This window comes from Fusarium verticillioides, chromosome 7 (genome assembly GCF_000149555.1).
Source record: "Fusarium verticillioides 7600 chromosome 7, whole genome shotgun sequence".
In the NCBI taxonomy this organism is placed as follows: domain Eukaryota; kingdom Fungi; phylum Ascomycota; class Sordariomycetes; order Hypocreales; family Nectriaceae; genus Fusarium; species Fusarium verticillioides.
Genome location: NC_031681.1, coordinates 704,225 through 724,961, shown reverse-complemented (window position 1 = coordinate 724,961; position 20,737 = coordinate 704,225). Strand labels below are relative to the sequence as shown.

Here is a 20,737-nt window from a genome sequence, read left to right as displayed (position 1 = left end):
ATACTCGCAGATGAAGATTCAAACAAAAAGAAAAGAGAAACAATTGTCCAAGCACAGCAATTGCTGATCCGACCGACGGGCGTAGATATTGGATCCTTGCAACCCCTCGTGACCTTGGCAGGATAAGCTTTGATTCGCCTGTATCCCACGCGATACTGCACGCCAAGAGGAGTACTTGGGAGTACATTGTCTGCCTTTGTTGGTGTGGGAGAATAACGTGTCTCGAGCAAGTCTTTGGCTTTGATGGCGCCAAAGAGGCCCGTTCTGGTTCCACCAAACCTAATCTCGACGATCCTCTTGGATAAGATGGATGAAGCTTGTTGGACGATGCTTCAATTGGCATTGCAGTGAATGAATGGTGAAGGGTTTGGTCTCATTACAACTAAATCTGAGGTAGTCTTGTTGAAAACTGTCAACTCAATGGCTGGAAACGATACTATCGCCTCTCTAATGCTCTGACAATGGGTCTTAGTACCTGGTAGTACCATTGGATGTGCCGACGGAGCACAGTGTGTACTAGACTGCGGGGCAGCACAGCACATGCATGGGTGCGTGAGTGTGTAAGTGGGAAGCTCACACTCCCGTGTTATTCACTTTCTTTCCTTTCCTCTATTGGACTGGATTAGATCTGATCTGAGTCTTTAGGGACTGAGGTTTGGGATAGGTACCCGTCTCCCACTTAGACGAACCTCCTACCTCCTACAGAGCCTCGCTCGCTTCTAACCTCTTTGTTGCCGGCATCTGTCCGGTCCATCCTGGTTCCCTCCTACCTTGGATTGTAGATAAAAGCTGCCACCCTCTCAACTTCTTTCCACGACTTTTCCTTTCTTCTCTACCCAGGTATCGTGCTTCACGCGATCTCTTCCCTAAATATCACTTCAACTCTCTTTTCAAGTTTACTCAGAAAACCTCCCGCCTCTTCCCTCTGCGGCCGGCCCAAAAACATATATATCTTAGCTCAGCTCCCCTCCAGCTTTCGCTTATACCAACACCCATTCGATGGGAGAAACCGAATCCAAATCCGCGAATGGTGCCCTTCACGCCACTTCCACGTCGGACTCGTCGACCGTCGCAACCGGTCAGGACGACCAACCCCCTATAGCGGAACCCCCAGACCTACTAGCGATAGAGAAGCCGATTCTTCCCCATACGCTCTCCGCTCATCGCGTCGCCAGAGACCTCAAGTCCGACGTCGACGATGGTTTGAGTAGCGAAGAGGCTGCTGCCCGCCTTGCGCGGGACGGCCCTAATTCTATCAAAGGCGCCAAGGGCATCTCCCTGTACGAGATCTTCATACAGCAGATTGCCAATGCCCTGACTGTCGTCCTCATCGCCGTGACCGCTCTGTCCTTTGCTATCTCGGACTATATTGAGGGTGGTGTCGTCGCCGCCGTCATTGTCCTCAACATCGTTGTCGGGTATGTCTTTGCTGCGTCACTCACTCGCCCAGCCAAATCTGCTGGTCAAGTCTTGTCGCTTGCTGCTGCTGCAACTCCCCACATCGTTGCTGCACTCACTTTGCTACACACACCTTCTTCTCGTCTCTGTTCCTTGTTCCTGCTGCCATACGGTGAAGCCTGTGATTTTGCCATGCGTAAGGCCAGAAGCCCCAAGCACTGAGGCCGAATCCTGTGCCATACCCTGAAGCTGACAGTCCGAATTACATCTAGCCGTACTCATTAATCTCCGCTCCATGCTAACGTTATATCCGCTAGATTGATCCAGGACTACCGCGCTGAGCAGACCATCCAGTCGCTCTATGCACTGTCCACCCCTAAATGCAAGGTCATCCGAGATGGTCACAGTGAAACTGTCAAGGCCGAAACCCTCGTCAAGGGAGACATCGTCTCTCTCGCAACTGGCGATGTTGTTCCTGCCGATCTGCGCCTGATTCAAGGTATCAACGTTTCTACCGATGAGGCACTTCTCACTGGTGAATCTATCGCCATCAGCAAGAAGCCTGATGTCGTCTTCACCGATCCCGATATGCCCATGGGTGATCGTGTGAACCTGGCCTATTCCGGAAGCTCTGTCACTAGAGGTCGAGCCACCGGTATTGTTATTGCTACTGGTATGGAAACAGAGGTCGGCCAGATCGCCGAACTCCTGCGCAAGACTAAGAACGACGACACCGAAAGGACCCCCGTCGGTCGCGCAGTTTGGAAGTTCTACCAGTTCTGTCGCAGAATTCTTGGCCTCGAGGGAACCCCTCTACAGGTCACCCTCAGCAAGTTCGCCCTGTTGCTCTTCGCCTTCGCCATTGTCCTGGTCATCATCGTCTTTTCCGCCAGTCTGTGGAAAATCACCGATGAAGTCCTTCTGTACGGTATCTGCGTCGGCGTGGCTGTTATCCCCGAGTCTCTCCTCGCAGTTTTGACAGTTACAATGGCCGTTGCCACCAAGGCAATGGTTCGGGGCAATGTCATTGTTCGTCAGATGCCTTCTCTTGAGGCCGTTGGCGGTGTTACCAACATCTGCTCGGACAAGACTGGTACCCTAACTCAAGGACGAATGATTACCCGAAAGGTTTGGCTCCGTGGAGATCTCGCCGGAACTGTTGAGGGCACCGCCAACCCCTACGACCCTTACAGTGGAACTGTCAAGTGGTCTGCTGACTTGGCCGGAAGCTGCTTGAACACTTTCCTCAAGGTCCTTACTCTTTGCAACAACGCCACAGTCAGCGACGGCAAGAAAGAGCCCGAGACGGACTCTAGCAGCATCATCACTTCCGAAGATGCTGAGTGGAAAGCCATTGGCGAGCCTACTGAGATTGCTCTCAAGGTCTTCGCTATGAGATTCGGCCGTAGCGTTTCCGGGGGTGACACCCTGGTTGCCGAACATCCTTTCGATTCCTCCTGCAAGCTCATGAGCGTTGTTTACGGTAATGAGATTGAACAGACTCGACACGTCTATACCAAGGGCGCTGTTGAGGTCCTTCTCACCAAGCTTACTGAGACTGAAGAGTTTAAGAAGGAAATCCTTGCTAAAGCTGAAGAACTCGCCGGCCAAGGTTTGCGAGTGCTCTGTATCGCAACAAAGCCTATGAATGGCGACGCTCAAGATTGTCATGATCGTGCCAAGGTTGAGAGTGAGCTTCAGTTTGTCGGTCTGGCTGGTCTCTACGACCCTCCTCGCCCTGAGACTGCTGGCGCTGTTGAACAATGCCGCGCCGCCGGTGTTACTGTTCACATGGTTACTGGCGACCACATCAAGACCGCCACAGCCATTGCTTACGAAGTCGGTATTCTTAACATGAACACCCCCCTCAAGTCCAACACCGTCATGGCAGCTGCCGACTTTGGTGCCCTCAGCGATGCTGAGATTGACTGCTTGGACGAACTTCCTGTGGTTCTCGCTCGCTGTAGCCCTCTGACCAAGGTTCGCATGATCGAAGCCCTCCATCGCCGAAAGGCATTCTGCATCATGACTGGTGACGGTGTCAACGACTCGCCTGCTCTTAAACAAGCTGATGTCGGTATTGCCATGGGAGACCGTGGTAGCGACGTCGCCAAAGAGGCGGCTGACATGGTTCTCACTGATGACAACTTTGCCTCGATCGTCACTGGTATCCAGGAAGGTCGACGACTTGCTGACAATATTCAGAAGGTATGTTGTTGCTCTTATTGCTTGTTGACACGATTGCTGATTGGTACAGTTCCTTCTTCATCTTCTGACATCCAATTTGGCTCAAGTCATTCTCCTTCTTATTGGTCTTGCCTTCAAGGATGTGAATGGTAACGCCGTCTTCCCCTTGTCCCCCTTGGAAATTCTTTGGGCCAACTTGGTTACCTCATCGCCTTTAGCTCTGGGTCTTGGTCTCGAGGAAGCCTCTCCTGATATCCTCCGGCGGCCTCCCCGCAGCTTGCGCAGTGGAGTATTTACCCTTGACCTCGTTCGCGATCAGCTTTTCTATGGACTCGCCTCAGGTTCACTCTGTCTGTGTGCTTTCATGCTTGTCAACTATGCTTCATCTGGCCAGGGTTACTACCTCATGGCAGAAGGCTGCAATGAGAGTGGACACGATGAGTGTGATCTTGTTTATCGCGCTCGTGCCACGACCTTCTCCACCTTGGCTTTCCTGTTGCTTGTCACAGCTTGGGAGGTGAAGCACTTTCACCGCAGTCTCTTCAACATGGACGAGCGCGCCACTGGCCCATTCTCTGTATTCAAGACCATCTACCACAACAAGTTCCTCTTCTGGTCCGTTGTTGCCGGTTTTGTCATGATCTTCCCTATCGTGTATATTCCCTACCTCAACACTGAGGTGTTCAAGCACAAGGGTCTTTCATGGGAGTGGGGTGTCGTCGCTGGCTGTGTTGTTGTATATATCGCCCTCATTGAGATGTGGAAGGCTTGCAAGAGACGGCTCAGGCTGGGTCTAGACTCGCACCCCGTCACCCAGGGCCAGGCTCAAGTCTAGGCTCAGGAGGCGAACAATATAAATCGGTGAGACAAAAGGTGGGCTGGCAGTCGTAGTGGGGGAAGTTAGACGTGAGGGATGAGGGACAGGTTTTGGGATATTTGCACGGTTATCAGAATGTTTTGGTATTATACTTATTGCTATTATCCTCTACTCAATACATTTCCTGTCGAAAAATCCCTATGCAACGCTATGTGATTAAAACTGTCTATTTGAATGATCGAAAACTTTTCGTAAGAGCCCCGGAATCTCTGCACAGACGGCGATGCTGTGAGGCCAAGGGTACTCCAGTCGTGATGTGATGGTGCCGGCACCGGAATGGTCGGTCTGCTCTAGTTGGACACGACCCGTTTGGTGAAGTATTCATAAATGTCATGTCTGCATTTACTCATCCTTGGACTTCTTGAGGGGGTTTCCATCCTTGTCCACCAAGCCCTTCTCGCGCATGACTCGGAGGGCCTCGTGAATAGGGTCCAGCTCGGGCATGGGAGCACGGTGAGAGTCCCAGTAGTTGTCGGCCCATGTGAAGTATTGGCCGTAGTTGCAGGTGAAGAACATGTGGTGGAGAGTGTGGTGGGCAGGGCTGTTGATGAACTTTTCGAGCCAATGGCCGGTAATCATGTCGCCGTCGTGGATAAGGATGGTCCAGACCTGAACGCAGACGAAGAGGAACATGTAGAGGTGCTTCTGCATGGGGCAGATGTAGACAAAGACACTGTTGCTGTTAGTACGGGGTCAATTGCGGCGCAAAAGCTGTTACTTACTGGTAAGGGAGGGATTGGAGGTATCCGTCGACAGGGTGGAAAGCAATGGCAGCCCAGGGGGTAGGAACTGAAGCTCTTATTAGCGCGGCGTTTGATGCAAGACAGGGTTTGACTTACTGATCCACTTGTGGTGAGGCTTGTGAACATACTTGTAGACACTGGGATGGTGCTCAAGGCGATGAATCCAGTAAATGCCAATATCATTAAAGACCATGTAGAAGGCGGTAGACACGGCCAGCCACCACCAGCCATACTCGTCAATTCGCGTGTACAGCAGACTGTGACCGCGGACTTCTCCAAGGAAGAAGGGGAGTGTAAGAAGGTCGATAATGGGAATGGCGAAGAAACTAGACTGGATCTCGAGCTTGATCTGGTTCTTGAGGAATCGAGGGTGATGTTCGAGACGGCGATCAAAAACGAAGTAGTATGAAAGGGCGGCGGAAATAACGTAGATGAAGGCGGCGCCGAAGCCAGCGATCAAGAGAATAGAAGCGCTCTGGCGGTAGATGTCGTCGCGCGGTAGTGACGAGCCAAAGTTGAGCGAGTATTCATCGTCAAAGTTCGTGGAAGACGAGGCGTAGTTTGTTGAGTTTCCGTATGCCTTTGGTGATGATTGGAGCTGCTGTTGGGGGAAAAGGTATGCGTATCCGTAATCGAAGACATACGGGTCGAGGAGCTCGAGTATAGCGTCCATGGTGAAGCGAATTGGCGAACGTGAATTTACAGCTACACCAGGAGAGAATTGCAAAAAGAGACACAGAGAGTGAAGATGCAGGAGAGAGAAAGATTGATAAGAACAAACGGGAACTGAGATCATGCGATTTTCACATCATTATTAAGATTGAGCTCCGCTGAAATCTTGCCGCCAGCGGTGTCTTTCCTTTCGGAGCCGGGGGGGTGTTGGATGCCGCAAAAGGACCCAATTCCAAGGGTTAATTTCAATGAATGGCGTAGTACGGATACCCACAGGGGTCCCACGCCTCTGTAAGTGAAGGGGGAGGGGGGGCTCGCTAGGCCGTTGTACCTGGATTTGCACATCTTGATCTTATCGTGATTGGAGCGGGGACACACCCAATTCCCGAATTTTCTCTTATTTTTTTTTCTTTCTGGAACAGAAAACGAATACGAACTAGAGAACGGTGCGCTACGATACCCACAATACCCGTAAAGACTGCACAGATTGGCGAATCATGCAACACGGATGCTGGGCTGCCGGATCATGCTATCTTCGACCTCGCGTATCCCTCTATACTTGTCCTCGATGTCGATAACTCCGTCTGTATATCCGATCGCCCTTTCGTGCTCCGTGATCTTATGCGCCCATTCCTCGTTGTCGACCGTCCATGTGCCCAGCGACTTGAAGCCGTGTTTTTTGTAGAGGCCGTGGCCCTCGACGGAGGATACGATCAGCGTTGGGGCATTAGCGGCGTCGGCTTTCTCGGTAACGGATTGGAGGAGTTGACCGCCGATGCCTTTCCGTTGATGGTCTGGGTGGACCATGAGATGCATCACTTCTACGCCGCATTAGACGCAAGCCACTTTGATAAGTTACACATAAAGAAGAAAAGACTTACCAAAATGATCTTTCCCATCAACGGCTTTTTCTTTAGATGCATCAATGTCTTCACTCCTCTTATTAAACCATTCCCACAGTTCCTCCATGTGTTTTTTAACCGTCCATACTGACGCGGGGGGTTTTGCGTTCGAATTCGGCTTTATGTCTTTGAATACTTCTTTGTAGCGCACAAACCCGACTATTTCCCCCGCCTGCTCAGCGACCAAGAAGTGCTGCTGCCCCGGATTCTGCAGGGCGTTTCTTGTGGCAAGGGGGATTAGATCGCGGGGATGGAGCTGGAAGAAGGCGGCGTAGAAATCGTGGTAGAATTGTAGTGCTTCGTAGTGGATGTTTGCGATTGAGTCGCTGTCGTCGATTGTGGCGGGGCGGATTGTTATGGATGACATTGTGTCTGTGTTTTCTACTAATATGGGATTGGGTTTTATGGATGAGTTGTTGGCAAGGTCTTGGCTTTGTTTTTATACGTTTATTTTGGAGATGTTGAGGGATGAGGCGATTGGGAGAGGGGTTTGTATGATTCCGAATGAGGAAGCTGGTGTTTTGGTTCGTCTTGATCACTCCGTGTGAGTCAGCCGGCGATAATCCTTTGATAGCGAATCTTGAGAAGGATTTGCGACAATGAATATCATAGTCATGATTTGGCATTTTCCGATGCGCCAGCCCGCTTTGTGGCTGGCCAAACCGAACGAAGAGTCAGTTCACTGTCAGGACGTCTCTCAAGGAACGACTCAGAATTCCAGGGAATAGAAAGTCAATTCATGCTCATGGTGCAGTGCATGTACTCCTTGCTCGTGAAGATGAGCTCGTGGTAGATGACTGAGCACTCCATTAGGCTTCATGCAACCAAGCTTCATCCAGTGAGCACACGACCACCATAATGGATCTAGAACAAATGAGGAAATGCTGAGGTCACTAACAACCTGCCAGACCGTTGAACAACCCGCAACTTCTCAATCGGCGCATCAATCCTAAAAGTCTGAAGCTAAGGTGCCTTCAACTGCAATCCAGATACCACATTGACCACGATGGTGTTGTGGACAAGCGCGAATACCTTTTGCTGGCCTCGTCAAGAGCGCTTGGTCACGTCGTCTAGTGTCTCGAAGGCTTTGAACGTGGAAGAAAGTCAACTGTCTGAAGTTGAAATGGCGAACTCCTGGTGAGCAGGTGTGGTGATGTTAAGGGAAATGGGGCAGCTCTCAGCCAAGCATCACCGCCTTATTAATCATAAGTTCCAGACTCTCTTTACTTCCCACGAGGACCCTCAGGAGTTCTGTCTCGTACTGATCCGTACCCTCTTTGACTTTGCTCATCTTTTCCTCCAGCCTCGTCAACACATAATCCTATCTACCGACGCCCTTTGTCTTGCGGTCTCGGTGTAACCATTCCGCGAGTTCGTGGTGGAGGGGTAATCGTCTGTGAGCGGAATGAGAGAGTTGATGGCTGGGTTTGTTGCGGATTGGCGCATCGGAAACTCCTAAATCATTAGCTGATGAAATATGGTTTGAGGTTGAAATAAACTCATCAAAGAGTTCCCTAAGATTATGCTAACTTACCTAATTATTTTTGTCAATTAGAATCGAGGTCTGAAGCTTTCTTGCTTCTACTGGCTTCAATGGCTAATATCCTTCGTTCACGAACTTTGTGTTTGATCGTCACTGTCCAGATTACTTTCTAGCGCGCAGACGCCTGTGACCAATATCTAGTATTAAACTTGGTCAAATATATGCCAAACTTTTACTAACTCTTTACTAAATTCTTATTAAATCATCTAAATTGTCTGAATTTGCTCAAAGCTTATGCTCAGTCTATCCTAAATTGTTCTAAATTTGTACAATTATTCTTCTAACTTTAGGTACGTAGGCTCAACGTTTGAGCTTCTGCGAGGCCACTGAATCTTTGGTGGCCCAAGCTCCACTGTCAGCCGTGCTGATTGGTGGTGCTGCTCATGACCTCCACATCCATTCAACCATGCTACCCATGACATCGATAGCCTCGAGCCTCCTCTGTCTGACGAAGACTTTCATCTTCAAACTTCATCTTCTTCATTTTCCGATCAATGGTACAGCCCCGATCACTCACGCTTCGTATAGAAGCTATTTTAACTGCAACAGAAGCAACATGAGCTCGAGCCAGCAAAATGTCGCCTCCATTGTTGAAGACCGTTCGTACATTGAAGGATTCCACATTTGAAGCTTGTGCCCGCATCAGTGCCCACCTGAAGGCATCTGCATCTGCATCTGGAACCGCAGAGAACGGAGCCAGAGCTGGCAGAAATGACCTCAAACTATTGACCATCGAGTTAAGGCTTCTTGGAGGCACACTTTATAGTCTCGAGTCCCTCATCGTCGAGTTGTCTGTAGACAATGATGCCGCCGACAGCACACTGGGTATCACCCCTAGCGCGTCTGGATCAGAAAATGACCCTTCACAAGAATGGCCAATTATCGATGGGTATGAGATACTCCTCACTGCCATAAAGTCCTTTCATCATCTCGCCACCTCTGATGGGATTAAAGCCGCTAGATCATCACTCCAGGACATCCGATCCAAATTAGCGTTTGTGCTCGGAATCTCAGACACCCTTGAGGATATCTCGCTTCGGCTCACTCTACTCGAATCAGAACCACTGCCCCAACTTCTGGTGCAGAAGGAATACGACCCAGAGGCTATCGAGTCACCTGTGCAGGCCCCCTATGACGATGAGCAGGGTGAAGCTAGACCCGAAGATGTTTCCGTTTGGCTAAATATCTTGAATTCGCCTGAAAATGATCGCGAACCTGCAGAATACAACAAAGAGATCACATTAGTCCAATCACGCCGCATAACAGAGCCAGCATATAGAATAGCGGCTACAAGATGGCCAAAATACGCAGAGATTTACTGGCAAAAGCTTCGACCTCAAGTCTGCTCCCTCTTTCGTGTCCAAAAGTCGTACAACTTTGTACAGTGGGTTATTGAGTATGCCAGGGAGACTTACCCTCGAACATTCGGCACGATGGCCCTTTCGCCAAGGTGTCTTCTCGAGCTGACTGATGCGCTCTGTAACGGATCTGTCTTGCCACTTCATATTGCTGCTGCCCTCGGGTTACCTAACCTGTGCAGAGACCTGCTTTCAATGGGCGCCAACGTCAACCAGCCCGGTCTTCTCGGCACGCCACTATATTGCGCCCTCGTAGGCAGCAAGGTTCTTATCACCCGTACAGAGCCAGTATCGTGGCCGACTCTTCTCGTTGGTAACGACTCTGATGTCGATCAGGCGGCGACTATCCTATTGCTTGTCGAAAATGGCGCAGATTGCTCGTTTCGGTATTCTTGGAAAGATGCCGCTGAAGAGGTATCACTCGCAGGTTTGGCCTTTTGGGCTGCAATGAAGACCAAACATGAAGCAATCTTTACAAACATCATCAAAGGATATGCAAATGCCACTCAAGGCAAAGGGTCCACTGACATCGCCAAAGGAGACGCACTAGACTCTTCTTTTTGTCTCCTTTTACAGCGAGAACCTGTAGTCAAACGTGGTCTGCTTCATCGAACTCGATTTGCGCGCTTGCTCACATACGTCTATGACTTGACATTGGTCGACATTGAAACAGAGTCCACAGAGCATAACTGGCTCCAAGAACTGGTTGCTCGACTCATGGTGCATGCCAACATTAAGCTTTCCCCCATGGGTGACGGAAAGGTGGACACATTGAAAGACAGCAACTTTGCTGCCGCCGTTCGGACGGCCGTTTTGGACTTTAATGTGATCTTGGTGGATCGTCTGATCAAAGACCCAAGGTTCTCTGCCGACTTCAAACACGATAAGGAAGAGACGCTTCTCCACATGGCTGCTGAGTCTGCACAGAACGAGATTCTGGAAATGCTTATTGAAGCCGGGGCTGATACCAGAGCCAGAGACTCAAGTGGTCGCACACCACTCATGGTCTGTAACGAAGTTAGTCCTATGGCCAAGCTGATTCTCGAGCACGGTGTACCGACTTTTGATAAGGACAATGGCGGCCGCAACGTTTGGCACTACTTCGCCGCAACTAACGAAGACGACATACTCAAATTCCTGTGGGATAACGATCCTTACAAGATACGCAACTTGAACGCCGTCGATGAACAAGGGCGTACGCCACTACAGGCAGCGTTTGCTCACGTTGAGGCTCTTCAGCAATCTCCCAAGACCTCCACGTCCGCCGCACCGTTTGCAGCTTACTTTCTGCTCGAGAAAAGCCAAGGGTATATACGAGCGGAGGGCAATGAGAACCTGGCTCGATGGGCTGTTGAATGGGGTAATCTGGGACTGGTGCGACAGCTGTTCCATCTCTTTCCCCAGGCTAACGTGAATGATGAATTACTCCTCAAGTCACTTAACATGTCGGCTTCACCGGAGTTGGTCTCATTGGTACTTGACAGGGCTGGACCCTCTCGGCCATTCGCTGACGGCACAACGGCAGCAGAGACAGTCATCGCAAATGTCAAGCTCTTGAAGGAAGGTCGATTGACTCGTAACCCGTCGTCACATCCTTCCTGCGCCCCAAGCATGACACGCAGCGCTTACATGAAGCTTCTTACGCCTGAAGTCATCAAATCGCGAGATTCAAAGGGGCGAGGTATTTGGCTGCGGTTCACACAGGATATCCTCCCATTGATGAGTACTAATGCGCTTGCACAACCTACATCCCTCTATTTCCTATCCTCTTTCATGTCCATGGCTGTATCATGCTTGGTCGACGTGGGCGCCCTCGCAGACTACGAAAACGAGAGCAAAAAATGGGCTATCAGCTGCATCGCGACGAAAGGGGCTGTCATGCCACCGGAATGGTACCATTGGCACATGTCGTTCGTCGCCACTATCTTGGTCGGCTGGTTGTCCGATAGGGATCGACAGGGCATCGAACTTGGCATCAAGGGCTTCTTCAACGAGGACGAGGCGGGGCATCTGCTGTGGAAGCTCGTTAGCTTCCGCATGCCAGAAGTCGTCCAACTGCTCGTCCAATGTGGCTGCGACGCGCACAAGCCTCGACGGGCCCTCGATGGCAGATCGGTTTTCGAGAAATTCCTAGCTGATCAGCCTATTGATGTGAGCATGATCCGGCCCCTGTTGTTCGGCACGACGCATCATCAGCTTAGGCGGCGACAACAGTATACATTCACGGAGCTCGTCCGGGTAGCTGATGAAACGGTCGCTGTGGAGGTTCTCGAGCAGCTGATTAATGAGGGATTGGATGTTGATGGCTTGGAAATACCTGCGTAAGTCTTCTATTTCTGGTCTAAACTCATCCTACTTCTGCCTGAGTTTACCTAAAGCTATCCTAAACTCATCCCCCTTTCCCTAAGTTGACCTAAACCTTTCCCAAACTCCTCAAAGTTTATCTAAGCTTATCCTAAACTTCGACTAACTCTTGCTCCCTTAGTACGTCACCAATGAAATCACCCTTATCATCCCCTTCATTGCTCACGATAGCGATTTGCTCAAAAAAGATCCTCCTAGGGCGATTGCTGATCGAACGAGGCGCAGATGCCTCTTTGGCACCGCCAAATTCCATCAGTGCCTATCTTCTTGCCGCTAAGCTTGGATATGTGGTTATCCTCGAAATGATCATCGAGAAAGTCGGATCAGGAGAGTTTCCTTGGCTATCCGTCTACGAACACATGGAAGATCGCGATACTTACAATGCCTTGCAGTTCGCGGCAGCCGGGGGACATCGTGATGCCCTCACAACTCTGTTAGAGGCCACACCTTTGGCTGACAAGATCACTGCTACCAGTCCAAGACTGGGCAGAACATGCGCACACCTCGCTACAAAGGCTGGTTCCTTGGATTGTGTGAAAATATTGATGAGATACTCACAACCTCTGTTCAGTGTGAGAGACCATTCAGGAAGAACTCCTCTGTTCTTGGCAATCGTTGGCGGCAATCAAGAATTGATTCAGTACATGAAAGATAATTTGTTGGATTATGATAATCCGCAGGATATGGGCATCATCTTATTGAACCCAGTTCCAGCCCGAAACGACAACTACGACTCTGACAGTGACTCACTGCCAGAGTCATCTCACAGCGAAGCAACCCACGAGCAAAAGATCTCTGAACCAAAACAAATAGGCGCCATGCTAGCAGATGCGATAGACCATTATCAACTAAGCCAAGACCCTCTGTTTAAGTCTATCCTCGACCACACCTCAAGAAAGGACTTGGCCTCTGCCATAATGCCTTGTGGAGGCTGTACCCTTCTCAGTTACACGGCAGCAACCAACAAGATCCGACCTATGCTGGAACTAGTGGAGTTGGGGTTTACTGGTTTCGTGGCTGGGTGTGAGGAACATTGGCCGGGCGGCTACAACGCACTTCTTTGCGCATGCCTGAATATTCGAAAATTGATGACCACCCATTTGTTTATCGCTGCAGATAAAGCACGCTCCTTCTTCAAACTATGCTTAGATGCTTATTTGAAGGTGGGGATGTCATGGTTTCATCTTCCAATTTCACCGATCCAAGCTCTTTTCCACTTCCGTAACAGTGGACCTGATATTGTTTACCATCAGAAAATGGTCCTTGAGATATTCATCAAACACCTAACTGAGCATGCTCAGAGATACTGGTAAGTGACACATAGAAGAACAAGAGGTCATACTGATAAGTAACAGGGCGCAGATGAGGGCCACTGGTGTTACTTCCGAATTCGAGTTTTCTGCAAATGAGAGCATTCAACAGAGAGTTCTACGTTACGCTTTGAACTTGAGGAAGCAAGTTAATCCGGATAATACTGCCGCAACCCACAGTACGGTTCTACATGATGTGATACCTCTGTGTTTCAGAGACGGCAGTAATCAATCTAATGATTTAACGACATATCACAATGTGGCCAAACTCCTCATCAGAAACGGAGCCGATGTCAATGCGCAAGACTCAGAACTTGTAACCCCCCTACACCAGGCTGCCCACTATGGTCAAATAGATATGGTGTTAACACTCTTGAGAGCGGGCGCCAACCCGAATCTTTTGTGTGCCAATGGCGCATCAGCCCTGGGACAATCTGTTGCCTACGGTGACTTCCGAGTCACTCGTTGTCTATTGAGCAACGGCGCAAGCCCTATGACATCCTTCGACATCACTTTCGAAACGGTTAATGTCGATGTGAATATCATGCGCCAGTTAATTGGGCTTGGAGCGGATCCCTACGTAACAAGGCCAGGTACCGGAAGCACTCTCACAAATGCAATCTATGAGAGTGCTGAGGGCATGTCACTTGTACTGAATGGAAACTTTGACTTCCATCGACTTGCAGAACAGGAACCGCTCTTACTCAGCGAGATTCTTGCTCATAGGAAATTATCGTCCATGGAGCTCAAAGCGATCATGAAGCGCATGCCACATGAGTATCGTGCTCGCTTAGTGAACTTTGAACCGGATGACAAATACACTCCATCATTTTACATTATCCGCAATGACGATCCGAAACTCCTGCAGGTGTTACTTGATATGGGTCTGTATATTGAACACGAGTGGCATGGGAAGGGAACACCACTGATGTTTGCTGCTAGCATTGGAGCCTTCAAATGCTTCAAGCTCCTTGTCCGTCACGGCGCAAGGCTGGCATACCTCACAACCGGAAGACGAGGTGAAGTCATTGCAAGATCAATCACCGAAGCAGCAAAGCTTCATCCCCGCCTACTTCAATGGGCCTTGGTTGACCGCCACTACGAGACAAAGTATCTCACCCAAGCAGCACACAACGGCCCTTTTGTCCCTATCAAACCATGGTCCGGCGAACGAAGGGCGGGATATAGAGTTTCAGGCAGTGGTGATGAGGTCCCCCAGCTGCCAACAGAGTCGATGTTGGACTTGCTCCCCCGAATTGCGAGGATGAAGAGGAGTATGAGAGGAAGAGTATTATTGCCTGTCGAACTTTGTGGCCTTGCGCGGGGATTTGAGCCGCGATAGAAATGCGCGCGAGCCTGTCTGTGTATTGAGAAGCCGGGGGCAGTGCGAAGAGTTTAGAGATACCACAGGAAAGCACATCTGTCTTTCGTCGGGCGGTTGGGATGGTCAGCCCAACGACCTGCTGTATGATTCCCTGCTGGCCCGGGGATTTCTTTGTATGGTAGGCTTGGATACATTAGGTTTTGAAGAAGAACTGATGGGATAGTTCAGATGATAATTATAATGCAGTGTATTGTAATGACGAGAGTTCCCAAGTGAGACTGTAAGCTAAGTACCTACAAGAGACAATAAAACTTAGGATCTTTATTCTAAACGACAAAAAGACTTAGGCAAGTTCAGCCTAGCTTTGTAGGTCTTGAGGCCAGTCAATTTAGGCACGTCGCTCAAGATTCGAAGCCTTCTTGTTTCCAAGGGGTGCCCAAGTGGCTAAGGAATACAAAGCCCGACAGTAAAAGGTTTGCTATTGCTCAGATTTTCACCAGTCTTGTCTGTGAGAGACTGGCTACTTAATTTATGCTTTAAGTTGAACTGTACATTTAAGTACTGTAATGTCTAGGATATGCAGTTTGCTTCGTCTCTTGTAGTGTCACATCGATGCTTGCGGTGTCGCTCCGTCATCCAGACCAGGGTCATTACCATTGTGAAAGTCTCATCGTATTTTAGATTCATTACAAATACAAACGTCAGAAGACGCATCTCGGTACTATGTTTAGCATTTATAGGGTGCTGATTGGGGGTTTGCCTCATCTACGAACAGTGGCATACGAGGTAAGAACGTGAGCAGAGCAAATAAAAAAGTCCAGATGGCATACCATAATAATATCTAGAACAGATTATAAATATGATCCCCCAATGCTTTATTTATGAAAATTATATAGGATCGAAGATCTGGAACCTTTGGAACGTCAAGTTATTCAAACTTGTACAAGATTATATTTTCATAGAAGTGTCGAATCTTAAACGTTGTATCTCTCGAACATGGGCTACCAAAGAGGATGGTCGTCGATACGGGGTAATTCTGAGATGATAAGAGACATCCTAATGAGTTGTTCTCAGTCGAGGAAAGCTGAGGAGATGTATCGATATAGAGGAGGACGGGGCGAGGGGCTTCATCGTGAAGACGATGGGAAATAGGTCTTCGGTCAAGAATGATTATACATCGAGGTAACGTCATAGAACCGGTCTGCAATGAAAAGTTCTAAAGGACCGTAAACGCAAAGATAGCTTTGTTCTAGGCATATCACTCGAGTGATGAGGAACGAGGAGTCGAGGACGATGGGTCATCTGAATATCGTCTTTGAATTTTTGGAGAGGGCAGCTTCTTTGTTCGATTTATGAGAATGAAAGAGGTTGAATCAGACTCTGACAGAAACCGAGAGGGATATACAATCGGTCGAGGCCAGGGGTATAGATGCTGTCATACATGATGGAAAGCAAGCTGTACTGGACTGGGGGTACATATGACAACAATAATGCACTTTGTCGTATTTGAAAAGTGCACAAGGGTTTTCACAAGATCTCGCATCTCAATAGAGAACTCATTTAAGAGTTTCAGAGGAAATCATTTGTCCTAGACCAGTAACAATTTGGGTGTTGGATCATTTTGCGGCCATTTCATGGTAATCAACCATGACAGCATTTTCATCAGTCAACCAATTATGTTCTATCCATAAAGGTATTTTTAAGGCCAAGATATAAGAATACATCTTTTACTCACTTAATTCAGTGGAATTTAGTTGTATCTTTCCATCACGTCACTATCGTCATGTGCCTGCCCTATCTGGATTTGAGAACCCGGATAGACAAGTGAGCACCTTGATGGACAACCCTGATGTCTTTTCGAGTGCCAACACCACCAAATTTGATGCGATGGCCTCGAAAAACAGCCAGAAACAGAGTTGATCTCGGATATTGTCGATGCTGATATAGTGTGCGTTGCATCATTGTTGCCGCGTCTAGCGGGAGGACCCTGGCGGGTTGTTGATAAGGCTGAGACGGTGAGAAACGAGTATAAGAATGAGGTCGTCCCTTGGTTTGACTCTTGGAGTCTTCAAGATGAACAAGCACTTGCTTGGTGATTGATCGCCGATGACAAGGGAAAGTCTCGAATCTCCCTGGACATGGCAGAGGATACTTCTCTGGTCAGTGTCAGTTTGCTATACCCGAAAAGTGCCATGGATCATTGGACTCGAAAGTCTTCCATGAGAGTAATACAACAGCAGCTCGACTACCCTCAGCCACCAGCCTCTATCACCACGGAACCCGTCTCTTGTATCGAGGGCTCGCCTCCTTTTGATCATCCCTTCAGTCGGTCTCCCTTGGTACCGACCTCGACTTCAACCCGGACTCAGCTCAACTTCGCCGACCGTGGATACAACATTTACATCACTCACGTCCTCTCACAAGGTCCACGGCCCATGGCCCCATTATCACGGTCTTATTACTCCTGGGCCTCACGACGAAGCCATATCCCTGAGTCCCCCCACGAGAGATATCCCGGCTCGACTTTCCATCATGATACAAACTACCCAGCCGAGTTCCGAGACCTTGTCTCCATCCCACGCCTTGAGATTATTATGACTGGGTACAATATCAACTCGGGCGTCAATACTATCAGCTCTGACCGGGCGGGGAGACACTCGGTTGCCCCGTATGGAGACGATGCCTGGATCCCGGATTGCCTCCGTGTGATAGCGGACTTTGGTGTGTGATGATGATGTAGCGAAGTAGTTGATGCTCATGATGAGATGATGTTGTTCTGCCCTTGGTGTGTTGTAGAATGGCAGGTGAGAAGACGCTTGTCTTTACCTGATCCAATATTGATCGCTTCATCAGAGGTACCTGGTGTTGAAGACAATAGGCATTCTCATGTCCTAGCATGATCGTCATGCACAGATGTAAGTCTCCGCCGTTATCTCTTACGTCCCAGCTTTCTACTTTCTCTAGCCCCTCTTTCTCTCCGTTATTTCCCTCAAGATATCTTCTTCCCTATCATCACGTCCGTTTGCCGCGTTAGACGTGGGTCACGACAGCTCATCGTTCCCTATGGATCAATCACACACTCTCGATCCCATTACACTCCCACGTCCGCACCCACACCTCCGGTAGCCCGATGTGTTTCCCATGACTAAATTCTCATCATGCACGGGCGCAATAGTCCTACACTTCCACCAGTTCTTTGGGATATACTTTCACTGCCTTGTGTTTCCCATCCTCCCTCGCCTGGTGTAGGAGGGCCCAACACACCAATCATTGCCCAATCTTGCTAAAGATGCATGCGCGGGATGCATGCATGGATGGTACAGAACTAATCGACTCTGAGCCGTCAATGTATTGGCTTTTGTGGTCCCCATACATGCCCACGTTATTCTCGATTATCCCTCATCGATCCGTCTCACTTATGCCTATCACACTCCGTTGTTGTTGATAGGCTTGTTCATCACACTGGTTCGTCACGTTCACGTATCACGATGATGAAATAGCCCTCGCCGTTCTTCTACTGCATGATTATCTTGGCTGTTGATTATCATTCCAGCGGCAAGCGTTACTCGATTGTCGTTGGCTTTACTTTAACATGATCATCCATCAGACACAGCTCGTCCGCTATTGGTTGCCTCACATTATCCGTCCCTCTCGTCGTCTTGGTTCACTACCCCACTCGGCGAATAAGTCTAACTCTTATTCCTCTCACATGTTCATATCCATTCTCATCGCTTTCTCTTACACCTTCTTGCTCTGTGTGTACCCCCATCCGGCATATCTATTCTCTTGATTCGTCCACGTACAGGACAAGGCATCTCGGTAGGCCCAAAGGGGAACTACCCCGGCTTCGACACAGGGTCTCGAGGTACAGCATCCTTCTTCTCTTTCTCTTTCAAACCCAGTTCAGGCCCCTACTCACCGGTGTGGGCAATGGACGAAACTATTTTAGTCAGTCCGGCTTGAGCCGCTCTAAAGCTCTGTCGTCGCTGGGATGAACCCCCACTCCCAAGTGTCCAAGTTCCATGGAAGCATGACTTGCTTCAGGTGTTGCCTTGTCCCTGGCAGCTAGACTGAGCTATCGGAATCCGGCTCAAGCTAATACATCTATGGGTACTGGCCATGTCTTGCGAACTACATGTGCATGCGTTACGTGGCGATACCACTACGATGTCAGCAGCAGGCCTCAGTAGCATGCCAATCCTACCTCTTCTGGAAAGAAACTGCCAGTTCCACATCTGGTGCCGCTCAGTTCAATAGGTGCAAGTCTGCGTTGCAACGCCGGTGGCCATGAAACTCATTTCGCAGTGGCTGCATCTCGGGACGGCGCGAGTAGAGCTTGAGCTGGAGCTTCACGGTGGAGAGCTCTCCCTGTAGTGGAGGCTCGGCGCAACCACCATGGATCATCTCGGCCAATTACAGAAACATGGGCCTCCCACATCGTACATGGGCATGCGGGGTGAAGGTCACTTTTACCTGGGAGGACCCTGAGACTTGGTTGGATTCGAGGCAAGTTGGTGATGCACATGGAGTGGAGTCACTCCCACCTCCATCCACGCCCATACCCACGCCGGACGCGATAATCAGACAACCGAGAGATGGAGTATGATGGAAGATGGTTGAGAATATGAGGCTTCGAAAAGTATAAGAAGGGCGGTTCTTCTCGCTCAAATTGGGTTTTGTTCATCATCCAACAATCTCACTCTTCAACACACACAAACACTTACAACTTTTTCGAAGACCTTCTTCACCAACAACTATCAACATGTCTCCCTGGTGAGCTCCTCTCAATCTTCCACTGCCTCTTCATGGCCCCTGAGCCCGAAAGAGTTGCAATGGTGACGCATCAAGCGTTCGACTAACAATATCTAGCTCTTGCTGCAACCACGAGGCCTCTGCCTGCGGCTCCAGCTGCTCTTGCTGCCAGGTTAGCCCTACCAGACACCATGTCATCTATTGAACAGCTTCTAATTACTTGATAGCACTAAATTCCCTCTTCCATCACCAACGACACTCGGCCATGACTACCACACTCGCAGGCCTCTGAGGGCCATGCTTCCAGGTTACGATACAGGAGGACATCAAATGCGAGCTCAGCGAGCAAGTCGGACGGACAGGTACAATGGAAAGGAAAGAAAGAAATATGAGACATGCTAGCGATGGACTGGAACCGCCAAGTTTCGATGGCAGGGCAGTTTAGAGACAATTGCAGCTTGCATGCCTTGAACATATACCTCATCTCATGTGACATCTTGACTCGCTTTGCATGAATCTTAACAGTAAATAGATCTCGATTCTTGTCGTTACTATCGGAACGACATGATATCGTGCATGGTGTTGATATTAGAGTTTCCTAGCTCTAGACTAAGCGGTGTTACACGCAAGAGATGAAAGCAGATGATCCTTGAGAAATCTGAGATAACCGCTACAACCGTTGGAGGCTAGGCTAGAAGGATACCAAAGATGGATAAGATCAGATGGAGTTGACCCCTCTTTTGGGCTGTTTCATGGTGAGAGCCGAGGAGATGGCGTTTCTGGTACGGATGTTGGCGTGGAGGAGCGCGACGGTCTGGGTTGATATGGGCGATATCGTTTACTGGGGGAGACGTTTAGATATGACCGAAGAGAAGTAATGGAGGAGTTTGTGAGGTGAGATCATCGTGGTGATATAGGGTAAAGTCGAGACAAAAGCAAAGTTCCCCGCTTCAAGGCTGACATGATCTACACCAACCAGTTCTACGCAGGTGAATCCACTATCTTTTATATACCATCGAATCTAACCTCGATGTCTTGATATAATCATTCTTGAACAAGGCAGTGTCTTGACAGTAAGATCAAGTTGCGCTTCTGATCTATCTTTGGCGACAAGATCTAGCTGCGGATCAACTCAGATCCTACAGGGTCCATCTCGTCAAAGCGTTTTGATGTGAGTGAGATTTGAGTGATCGCTGCGCCATAAAAGGGATTGAAACCACCTAACAAACCCACTTTACTTGTATGTACAGCTCACTCACTCGGTGCCGACATACCCAATACAGAGCACAACACAACACAAGCGTCAG

General features: G+C 49.3%; 7 protein-coding genes across 9 annotated transcripts; 4 read left to right on the top strand and 3 right to left on the bottom strand.

The window, feature by feature from the left end:
• Positions 1-513: 513 nt before the first annotated feature.
• FVEG_06768 (hypothetical protein) lies at positions 514-6,202 on the bottom strand. Its single transcript, XM_018895181.1, has 3 exons — positions 5,302-6,202; positions 5,185-5,251; positions 514-5,135 (listed from the first exon to the last, which is right to left on the bottom strand). Exons 1-3 carry the CDS (start codon positions 5,999-6,001, stop codon positions 4,805-4,807), a joined length of 1,098 nt encoding a protein of 365 aa, XP_018752401.1. The 5' UTR covers positions 6,002-6,202; the 3' UTR covers positions 514-4,804.
• Positions 628-4,654, top strand: FVEG_06769 (potassium/sodium efflux P-type ATPase, fungal-type). Of its 2 annotated transcripts, XM_018895182.1 has the most exons (3): positions 628-1,418; positions 1,716-3,606; positions 3,656-4,654. In XM_018895182.1, the coding sequence occupies exons 1-3, from the start codon at positions 1,000-1,002 to the stop codon at positions 4,418-4,420; spliced, it is 3,075 nt and encodes a 1,024-aa protein (XP_018752402.1). In that variant the 5' UTR covers positions 628-999; the 3' UTR covers positions 4,421-4,654. The 2 variants fall into 2 exon arrangements, with proteins under 2 accessions (XP_018752402.1, XP_018752403.1); XM_018895183.1 differs by having other exon boundaries at positions 628-3,606.
• Positions 6,203-6,233: 31 nt separating the features above from the next.
• Positions 6,234-7,276, bottom strand: FVEG_06767 (hypothetical protein). The gene is made up of 2 exons (XM_018895180.1): positions 6,759-7,276; positions 6,234-6,698 (listed from the first exon to the last, which is right to left on the bottom strand). Exons 1-2 carry the CDS (start codon positions 7,144-7,146, stop codon positions 6,373-6,375), a joined length of 714 nt encoding a protein of 237 aa, XP_018752400.1. The 5' UTR covers positions 7,147-7,276; the 3' UTR covers positions 6,234-6,372.
• Positions 7,277-7,932: 656 nt separating this feature from the next.
• FVEG_06766 (hypothetical protein) lies at positions 7,933-8,139 on the top strand (the record flags this gene model as incomplete). The annotated part of the gene is made up of 1 exon (XM_018895179.1): positions 7,933-8,139. One exon carries the CDS (start codon positions 7,933-7,935, stop codon positions 8,137-8,139), a length of 207 nt encoding a protein of 68 aa, XP_018752399.1.
• A 642-nt stretch (positions 8,140-8,781) lies between these two features.
• FVEG_06765 (hypothetical protein) lies at positions 8,782-14,959 on the top strand. Of its 2 annotated transcripts, XM_018895178.1 has the most exons (4): positions 8,782-12,001; positions 12,166-13,353; positions 13,400-14,238; positions 14,297-14,928. In XM_018895178.1, the coding sequence occupies exons 1-4, from the start codon at positions 8,898-8,900 to the stop codon at positions 14,620-14,622; spliced, it is 5,457 nt and encodes a 1,818-aa protein (XP_018752398.1). In that variant the 5' UTR covers positions 8,782-8,897; the 3' UTR covers positions 14,623-14,928. The 2 variants fall into 2 exon arrangements, with proteins under 2 accessions (XP_018752398.1, XP_018752397.1); XM_018895177.1 differs by having other exon boundaries at positions 13,400-14,959.
• Positions 14,960-15,606: 647 nt separating this feature from the next.
• Positions 15,607-15,870, bottom strand: FVEG_06764 (hypothetical protein; the record flags this gene model as incomplete). The annotated part of the gene is made up of 1 exon (XM_018895176.1): positions 15,607-15,870. One exon carries the CDS (start codon positions 15,868-15,870, stop codon positions 15,607-15,609), a length of 264 nt encoding a protein of 87 aa, XP_018752396.1.
• A 633-nt stretch (positions 15,871-16,503) lies between these two features.
• On the top strand, positions 16,504-20,597 carry FVEG_06763 (hypothetical protein). The gene is made up of 3 exons (XM_018895175.1): positions 16,504-19,451; positions 19,548-19,602; positions 19,658-20,597. The coding sequence occupies exon 1, from the start codon at positions 16,817-16,819 to the stop codon at positions 17,405-17,407; it is 591 nt and encodes a 196-aa protein (XP_018752395.1). The 5' UTR covers positions 16,504-16,816; the 3' UTR covers positions 17,408-19,451; positions 19,548-19,602; positions 19,658-20,597.
• The last annotated feature ends 140 nt before the right edge of the window (positions 20,598-20,737 follow it).

Coding starts and splice junctions, on each gene's coding strand:
- FVEG_06767 (XM_018895180.1), bottom strand. CDS start 7,146: ATGTCATCCATAACAATCCGCCCCGCCACAATCGACGACAGCGACTCA. Junction 6,699..6,758: donor TGATGGGAAAGATCATTTTG/GTAAGTCTTTTC, acceptor AATGCGGCGTAG/AAGTGATGCATCTCATGGTC.
- FVEG_06765 (XM_018895177.1), top strand. CDS start 8,898: ATGTCGCCTCCATTGTTGAAGACCGTTCGTACATTGAAGGATTCCACA. Junction 12,002..12,165: donor GATGGCTTGGAAATACCTGC/GTAAGTCTTCTA, acceptor TTGCTCCCTTAG/TACGTCACCAATGAAATCAC. Junction 13,354..13,399: donor GAGCATGCTCAGAGATACTG/GTAAGTGACACA, acceptor GATAAGTAACAG/GGCGCAGATGAGGGCCACTG.
- FVEG_06768 (XM_018895181.1), bottom strand. CDS start 6,001: ATGATCTCAGTTCCCGTTTGTTCTTATCAATCTTTCTCTCTCCTGCAT. Junction 5,252..5,301: donor GCCTCACCACAAGTGGATCA/GTAAGTCAAACC, acceptor TAAGAGCTTCAG/TTCCTACCCCCTGGGCTGCC. Junction 5,136..5,184: donor CTCCAATCCCTCCCTTACCA/GTAAGTAACAGC, acceptor TAACAGCAACAG/TGTCTTTGTCTACATCTGCC.
- FVEG_06769 (XM_018895182.1), top strand. CDS start 1,000: ATGGGAGAAACCGAATCCAAATCCGCGAATGGTGCCCTTCACGCCACT. Junction 1,419..1,715: donor GTCCTCAACATCGTTGTCGG/GTATGTCTTTGC, acceptor TATATCCGCTAG/ATTGATCCAGGACTACCGCG. Junction 3,607..3,655: donor TTGCTGACAATATTCAGAAG/GTATGTTGTTGC, acceptor TGATTGGTACAG/TTCCTTCTTCATCTTCTGAC.
- FVEG_06763 (XM_018895175.1), top strand. CDS start 16,817: ATGGCAGAGGATACTTCTCTGGTCAGTGTCAGTTTGCTATACCCGAAA.